Here is a 7,894-nt window from a genome sequence, read left to right on the forward strand (position 1 = left end):
GAAACAACTCATGATTGCTATACTTGGGTTCCCAGTGAACTTTGGCTAGAAAATACACTGCAGTATTACCACTGCATCAGTAATTTCCTGTTTCTACCTGTAGAATATGAAGAACATGTTTTCTGGCCTTGTCTGATGTAGTCGTGTTGTGCCTTGATTAGTAAAGCAGAAGAGGTGCTTGACATTCAGACTTAATATGAGATGCTAGGCAGGATTCCTAGTATTAAAGAGCTCTGCTTCATCCTTTGAAGGAAACCAGCAGCAGTAAAATGAACCGTTTCATTACCTTATATGTTCTTTACGAGTTCAGTAGTCTCTGTTTAATTTCTGATTGTGTAAAATAACAGGTGTTAAATCTGATCCTTACTTGATTTATAGGGCAACAAATGCACAAACAACTTTTTTTTTCCCCACTGCTCTTTTAATTTGAAAACTGTGCTTAAATTTATGCTCTAATAGTGTAATATTTCAGAAGTGTGTATTGCTTTTCAGCTTGAAGTATCTTAAAATCTTTTCCAAACTAGGTACACACAACAAAGGGGCATTCCAAAAATTCCTTCCCTGCAGAAACCTCTCTCTCGTCACTGATTTTTGCTTTTTAGTGATTTCTCTGCTGGCTGTTTTTTGTGCTTCTGCCAGTTGCCAGTGAATATCCCACTTCATTGAAATATTTAATTATGGATTTGGTTCTGTTCTTGTCATATATTTTTGATTATTTATTTTTTCTGTTCCTTTACCTAGCTATGCTTATTGATTTTGGAGGGAGTCACTCAGTCCTATCTCTTTGCTAATAGCTGTTATTGAGGTTTTGCAGGACTTCAAAATGTCAGGTGAGAATAAGCTGTTTAAATATAGGTTAAGTGAATGCTGAGAGCATGAAAAAATGAAAACCTTGTGAGAATATACAGAAAATGAATTAAAGTCGTAACTGCAGAAATATGATCTTTTTTTGCTTTCAGGTTTAAAAATGGCTGATCAGAAAAATATTGTACACAGAACCCATTGTATTGAAAAACTGCTGTCTGAGAACAATCTGCAAGATATTGAGGATCATCTTAAAGAACTTGAAGATGTTGATATGACCATAGAATATCTTCAGGGGACAGAAGTTACCAAAGCTGTATACAGAGTACTCAAGAGCTGCCCTTCAGGAGGGCTGAAAAAGAAAGCAAAGCAGTTATTATCAAGGTGGAAAGCACTTTACAAGAATAACAGTGTTCAGTCAGTGCAAGTTAAAAAGTCAGTTTCTGTGTATGTGAAAGAGGAAATTGAGCATCTCGGTGTGGTTCCTAGAGAGCAGTTGCTCTCTGAAGGACCATGTCAGCAGGAGGCACTAGATACTGCTAGTTCCAACATTTTGGTCCCATCACAAACTGTTAAAAATGTGGTATGTAACAATGCAGAAGGCAGTATGGATCAGCATTCTGCTTTGGAGGAACAACACACTGTTCATGAAGATTGTAAATCTGTTGTGAATGAAGCAAGTCTGCAGCAGGATCTCATGAGAGCTCTGAGGTGTAAATGTACAGATCTTCTTTATAAAGCTTTGACTGGTTCTGCCAAAGATGGAGAAGAAACTGTTAAATGGCTAGAGTTGTCTAAAGAAATTGAAGAACATATTTTTGCTCTTCATGCTAAAAATGAGAAAAAGTATAAAAATTGCATCAGAAGTAAAATCTCTAACCTGAAGAACCCTAAAAGCTGCCACTTAAAAGATAACCTTTTCTCAGGGACTTTGAGCCCGAAGGCCTTTGCTGAGATGACAGTGATGGAAATGGCCAGTGATGAACTGAAACAGCTCAGGGCTCTGTACACAGAATCATCTGTTCAGGAACATCAGCTTCCACAGGTTATTAATGGCACACAGACAAACAAAATAAAGTGTAGGCGCTGTGAAAAATTTGATTGCACTGTCACTATGATTGCCAGAGGAACTCTCTTTCTTCCAGGTTGGGTGCGAAACACAAATCCAGATGAACAAATGCTGACGTATGTTATTTGTAATGAATGTGGAGAGCACTGGTATCACAGCAGATGGATTTGCTTGTAACACTATCCCTCTTTAGTAAGTGGTTTATAAACATCAATACGAAAAGGAATCTCTTTGAAAATTAATAATTTTAAATTCTGTATTGATACTATGTACATGCTGCCACTAAAAACTGCAAAATCAATGTTAAAAATTGGTAATGTTTTTTTCAAGATGACTTGAATAGATCTATGTGTTTTTAAGTAATGTGAATATGTAAAGAAATAAAAGGATTATGGGAAAAGGGTTACACTATACCTGAGAGTGGAATGTTCTTTAGTAAATCCATTAAAAATATTCCAAGTGCTGCAGTTTTTTCCTGAAGGGACTAAGTACTTGGAAATTTTGTTACCTTCTGTGATGGATTGAGACACAGACCCTGATCTGATGTATGGGAATCTACTTTATTAACGAAGAAGCATCTTATATACTATTGTCTCTGTGCTAGTAACTTTCCCATGGCGTGTGGTTAATCCATTGTCACATATTTGTTTATCATATCACAAGGCCAAGTGAACATCCTGCTCTCCAACTGCAGTTCTGCTTTCTGACAGAATATTAGCTTTTATAGTTATTCTTTCCAGGGCTTGCAACCCACAAGTTGCAGCACACTTGAGCAATCATTTAAGTCAGTCTCCAGCAGGATTTACAGAACATAAGTTTTAGTAAACTGTTTCTAAAACTGCAGTTCACATACTTGCATGCATTGCAGAATGTTCAGCATGGATTCCCTCCTTAATTAAATCACTTTTGGTGAGTAAGTGTTAGATCATTAAGTTGTTTTGAGAGGTAATGTCTGACAAGAAAAAAAAGAAACAAAAATTAGAGCGTAAAAGGGGAGAAAGCAGCTAGCAAATGAATTTTAGTAAACTGTTTCTAAAACTGCAGTTCACATACTTGCATGCATTGCAGAATGTTCAGCATGGATTCCCTCCTTAATTAAATCACTTTTGGTGAGTAAGTGTTAGATCATTAAGTTGTTTTGAGAGGTAATGTCTGACAAGAAAAAAAAGAAACAAAAATTAGAGCGTAAAAGGGGAGAAAGCAGCTAGCAAATGAAAACAGGAATGAGATTCTGCTTTAGCCTATTATAGGTATTGTATGCAGTCTATCAGTATGCAGTTCAGATTTACAGTGTAAGACAATGTGTCCTGCAACTGTTAAGAAATTAATGCAGGATCAGATAATGGATTATTTCAGAAAATTATGTAAATATATGATGGAATTTATTTAATAAACAAAGGCATGAAATTAATCTGAGTTAATAACTTTTTGAGTGGATACCCTCTCTTGAATTGGGACATCTGTCCTGAACTGATTAATGTTTTTATATATTGCAGGTTACCCAGAAACAGTGAGTAGAAGGAAATCTAATAGCTAAAGTTTTTATACATATTTTTGTTCCAGAGTCAACAGGATTCTCACTGTCTGTACACTAGAAGCATTTATCTATTTAAAAAAATCATTTTTGCATTTTTCTCACTCAAGCAACAGACCTGTTTTTGTGTTTTGGGTTTTTTCCTGGAAGACTTAAAATTACTTCAAAATCAGCTGAGTACTCTGAATGGAGTATATCAGAGAAGCCAAGAAGATATTTCTTTTCTGAACTAGGAGAACTGCTTGAATCTGGGTCTCTTTCACAGCTGTCTGTTGGTCTGTAGAAGGTGATGTTCATACCGTATGTCCCTATTTTGGGGGACAATTTTGCTGTAAATGCTTAAATGAGAGAAAATGGATGTTGCATTGGTTCCCAATTTCCTGGGCACATGAATGTGTCTACTCAGGGACCTAAGGAAATGCAGTGAAGAGTAAGTCTGCCCTGCCTGAGAGGTTAGGTTCTTGCAGCAAAGCAGTAGTTCTGTTTGGAAACATGACCTTCATAATGAGCTTCCATGTTGGAGTACTGACAAGATGGTGAAATGGGTCAATAAATTGTCAAAATCATGCATTAGGCACAGAGGAAAGTGTTTTGTTTCACCCTGTAGTATAAACACAATAAAACTGCATACTTGGCAGTAAGGGAGATATCCTTACAAATGTACAACAGGCATTTTGCAGTTCAAGGCATCAGCAAAACAGAGAAACCTATTGAGTTTTTGCCAGAGGAGTTGAGGATAGTTCCTGCACTCATTTAACTTTGACACAGCTGAGGCTGGTCAGCTCCTCTGGGCTAAGGCACTGCCCTGGAGCTCTCCAGCCACATGACCTGTCAGGGAAAGGAGTTAGGGGCCTGAGATGAGAAAACAGCTGTTGGTGAACTAAAAGTCAGCCAGGACTAAAAATAAAAAGAGAAGATAGGCCTCTATCTGTATATGGGGGAAATCGTGTGTAAACTGGTACTACAGAGAGACACCTAAACTATTCTGCTGAAAAAAAGTAAGAAAAAACTTTCCATTCTGTCTAGTGTTTAAAGTTGACTTTCAGCAGTGTGATTTACTGTGATGTTACTTAGATTTTTATCATGTGAAAACGTGTGTTCTAGAGGAATTGCACTGCTGTAAAACACATATTAAAAACCATTAGGCCTAGTGTTTAAGTGTGTAACCAGTTACTATCCAGCCTTCCTTCCCAGCTCTTAGCCGTGTGCTGGAATTGATGCCTACAAGAAATCCTGCTTGTTTAAGTGGAAGTACTTCTGTGTAAAGTATTATTTTTAGCTTTCAATGAAACTACAGGAAAGCAAACACTTTGGTGTTACTGGTTCACAGTAAGCATAGAGCTGTGTGCAGTTGTTTTGAAGGTCATGGTCCTGTTGAGGTGAGCTGTGAGCCAGCACTGTGCTGTGTCAGAACACTGTGTAGCAGAAGACTTTATTTTAGCAGTGAACAACAGACACTTATAAATAATTTCTGCCTGCAATTGGTTTTGAAGCCATTCCAGTAATGTAGAGCTCATCCAAGTTTTGTCTTGGCAAAGGGAAATGTTACAAGGCATGGGCAGTGTTCTTGACAGAATATATTTCAAGGGTAAAATTTGTAGCTGTAATACTGACTACATTTTTTATGTCATTTTCTTTTGAACTGCCCATCAATAAATGTGTAGTGCTAAGCTATATCTACAGATCCATATTTTTTGAGTAGCTAGGAAAATGTAAACAGCAGGTATCTTAATACTTTTTGGGTCCCTAAGTAAGGTTACCTCACTGCCAGCAGCAGCAAGAGGGTCATTTGGTTCTAGCCTTTCAGATCTTGCCCTCCCTTCTAAAATGTGGAAATAATGAAATCCAGTTACTAACAACTGCAGTTGCAGCTTATGGTGTAGAAACTACTGTCAGTAACTACACATTGTCAGCAAATGGATTGTAATGACCCTTTTACAACTATCCCTTAACTTTCTTCTGTCTGTTTCAAATTGAGAACAGTCAGAACTCTTACAGCAGGTCCTTGTACCTTGCAGTTGTAAACTCAGCATTTTGAAGTAGTTTTCCAGGGTAAGAGATTTTTGCCATCCTTCCCAATGACATTGAAGAACCTGAGAGCTGTTTGTAACAAATCCAGCTAAAACTAGACTTTAAAAGACAACAATATATTGGGTGAATTTTGTGAAATCTAGTAATCATGAAAAGAATTTCTGTTCCTATTGGAAGAGACGGAGCCCTTACCTTTATTCAGGAGTTACCTAGTCTAAGCTGCTAGCTGCTGGTTGAACACACGCATAGTTTTTAATATTACCTAAAAGCTAGGCACAAAATATGCTCCTGCTTGACCAAGTGGTAGTCTGGGACAAAGAGGAGATCCAGGAATACTGGCAGAAAAGAGCAGAAGGTATTGGGAGGCAGGGGGAATGAACTGGGCTGCATTAAGCATGCTGAGGACATAAATCAATAGGAAATGAGGCTTTGTTGTTCCAGAGCTGGTGGAAAAGCTCACTAGGTTTGTTTTCCCTTTATGCTTAGGTCATGCTGATAAACATTGCTGCCCACAACTATGTGTTTAACAGTCAGTGAAACTGTATACAAAATCATAAACTAGTGTATTACCTTCTTGATATTCTTATACTTTTGGTTATTTTCACCTACCACAGTTCTTTACCACTTTGGCCATTTTTTCATCTGTATTTGTATCTAATGCTTGTTACTTGAAATATTTAGTAGAAAGCAGGTGTCTTGAGTGGCAGCATGTGCTGCTATATACAAGGATAGTCTACAGACATGAAGTGCCAAGTGCAGGAGATGGTCATTCAAATAAATCATTGCTCTTATTTAAATAGGTGTGGTCATAGTTTCACTAAGCAAAGTACTGCTCCAGGCCACAGTTCCTCTATAGGTTATATTGTCCCTGCACAGATGGTGTAACTGTGCAGGCTCAAAATATTAGACTCTATAAGATTGTTTGCTTTGCCTCAAAATGTCTCTAAAAAATCAACTTGCAACTACACAGAGTATGAGGCAGCAGGAGAGTCTAGATCACTGGAGTACAGGGAGTATAGAGTCCAGAAATGAGAATAAAAAGAAAGCTTTGAAGAGTGAGATTCTTTTATTTTGTTGAAGTTGTTTTTTTTCAGTTTGTTCTGGTGGGAAGAAGACCTCAACTTTTTTAAGCAGAGGCAATTGATTTTGGTACAATGTTTATTTAGCATATGCATGGTGCTCCTGCAAAAAGGAGGATGACATTAGAGGTGATCCACACAAACAGAGGACAAATGTATGCTGAATAAGGCTAAAGTCTGTATTTGTTTTCACTGGGTTTTCCAGAGATGCTGTAAATTCAACTGCTTCTTGAATCCTGTGATTTAACAGTAGCAATAAGGTCTTAAACATAGAGTGCACTCAAAGCTCAAGCAGTCTGTAGCTGCAGAACTTGTCATCCATATCTTAAGAAAACAAGAGCTAAATTAACAATGAATTTCACACAATATCCAATGTAAAAACAAATATATGGTTCTGAGAAGTGCTCTATTAATTGGAGTTGATGCACCAGTGACAAAACTCCTTCTGATTCCTAGAGATCCACTGCCAGATCCATTTCATTCTGTTCTGTTGAGTGCCTTTTCTGTCTCCCTCATAACCCTCTTACTGTGCACTTTTCAGGGAGGTACTCAGCTGCCATTTGTTGTTTATAACTCTTTCTTCCTTTCAAAACCAAAGGAAATTCATGCTGTTTATAGTTTATTTAAAATGTGTTCTTTTCCATCTGCTGTGCTATGCACATTTCCTACTAAAGCCAAGAACTGCAACTCTTTAAACAAAACAGCTCTCTTTTTCTGGCAAAAGGAACAGTTACCTGGTAACAGGCTGTGGTTAAGGAGCAGATATGTTGAATTGCAGCCCTTCAGGGAATCTTCAGGGTGTAGTGGCCCAATTCATTGACTGCCTGGAAGATAAGGAAAGAAACAAGAGCACTTTGATAATTTCTTGGATTGCTTGGGGCCTGGCTTGCTGCATTCTGGTATTAACAGAGCCATAAAGGCAGATGACTTCATATCCCCTTATTTTATACTGCTGTAATTCAGCCAAGAGGTGACAAAGTCATGTTTTATTGAGGCCATGTCATCACTTGCCAGGACGGGACAAAGTCTCCTTGCCAACTACAGATGGTAAAAAGCATTATTCAGAAGCTGTATTATGTGAGAGCTTTGCTGATACAGAACTTCCTCATACACACACAAAAAGATTGACCTTTATTTGCCATTGGGATGTTTTTTGTGCCATTTGCCATCATGTGACATAACTCTTACTCTTCATGAATACACCTCTGTGAATAAAATGCTTATGGAGCAAAGTCAGCCTTCAGATGAACGTGCATGTGAGGGAGCAGCAAGGCTGGATTTGCTGCACAGGGTGAGGTGAGCCAGGAGTGAAGGGTGAGTGACCAAGCATGCAGGGACAGTGACTTCAGTAAAAAGTGTCACTGTCCCACCCAAATA

General features: G+C 38.0%; 1 protein-coding gene across 1 annotated transcript; it reads left to right on the forward strand.

Moving 5' to 3' along the window:
• The first annotated feature begins 963 nt into the window (after positions 1–963).
• TCEANC (transcription elongation factor A (SII) N-terminal and central domain containing) lies at positions 964–2,284 on the forward strand. Its single transcript, XM_009084287.1, has one exon. The coding sequence runs from the start codon at positions 968–970 to the stop codon at positions 2,048–2,050; it is 1,083 nt and encodes a 360-aa protein (XP_009082535.1). The 5' UTR covers positions 964–967; the 3' UTR covers positions 2,051–2,284.
• Positions 2,285–7,894: the final 5,610 nt, after the last annotated feature.

Source organism: Acanthisitta chloris, unplaced genomic scaffold (assembly GCF_000695815.1).
Source record: "Acanthisitta chloris isolate BGI_N310 unplaced genomic scaffold, ASM69581v1 scaffold5831, whole genome shotgun sequence".
NCBI lineage: Eukaryota > Metazoa > Chordata > Aves > Passeriformes > Acanthisittidae > Acanthisitta > Acanthisitta chloris.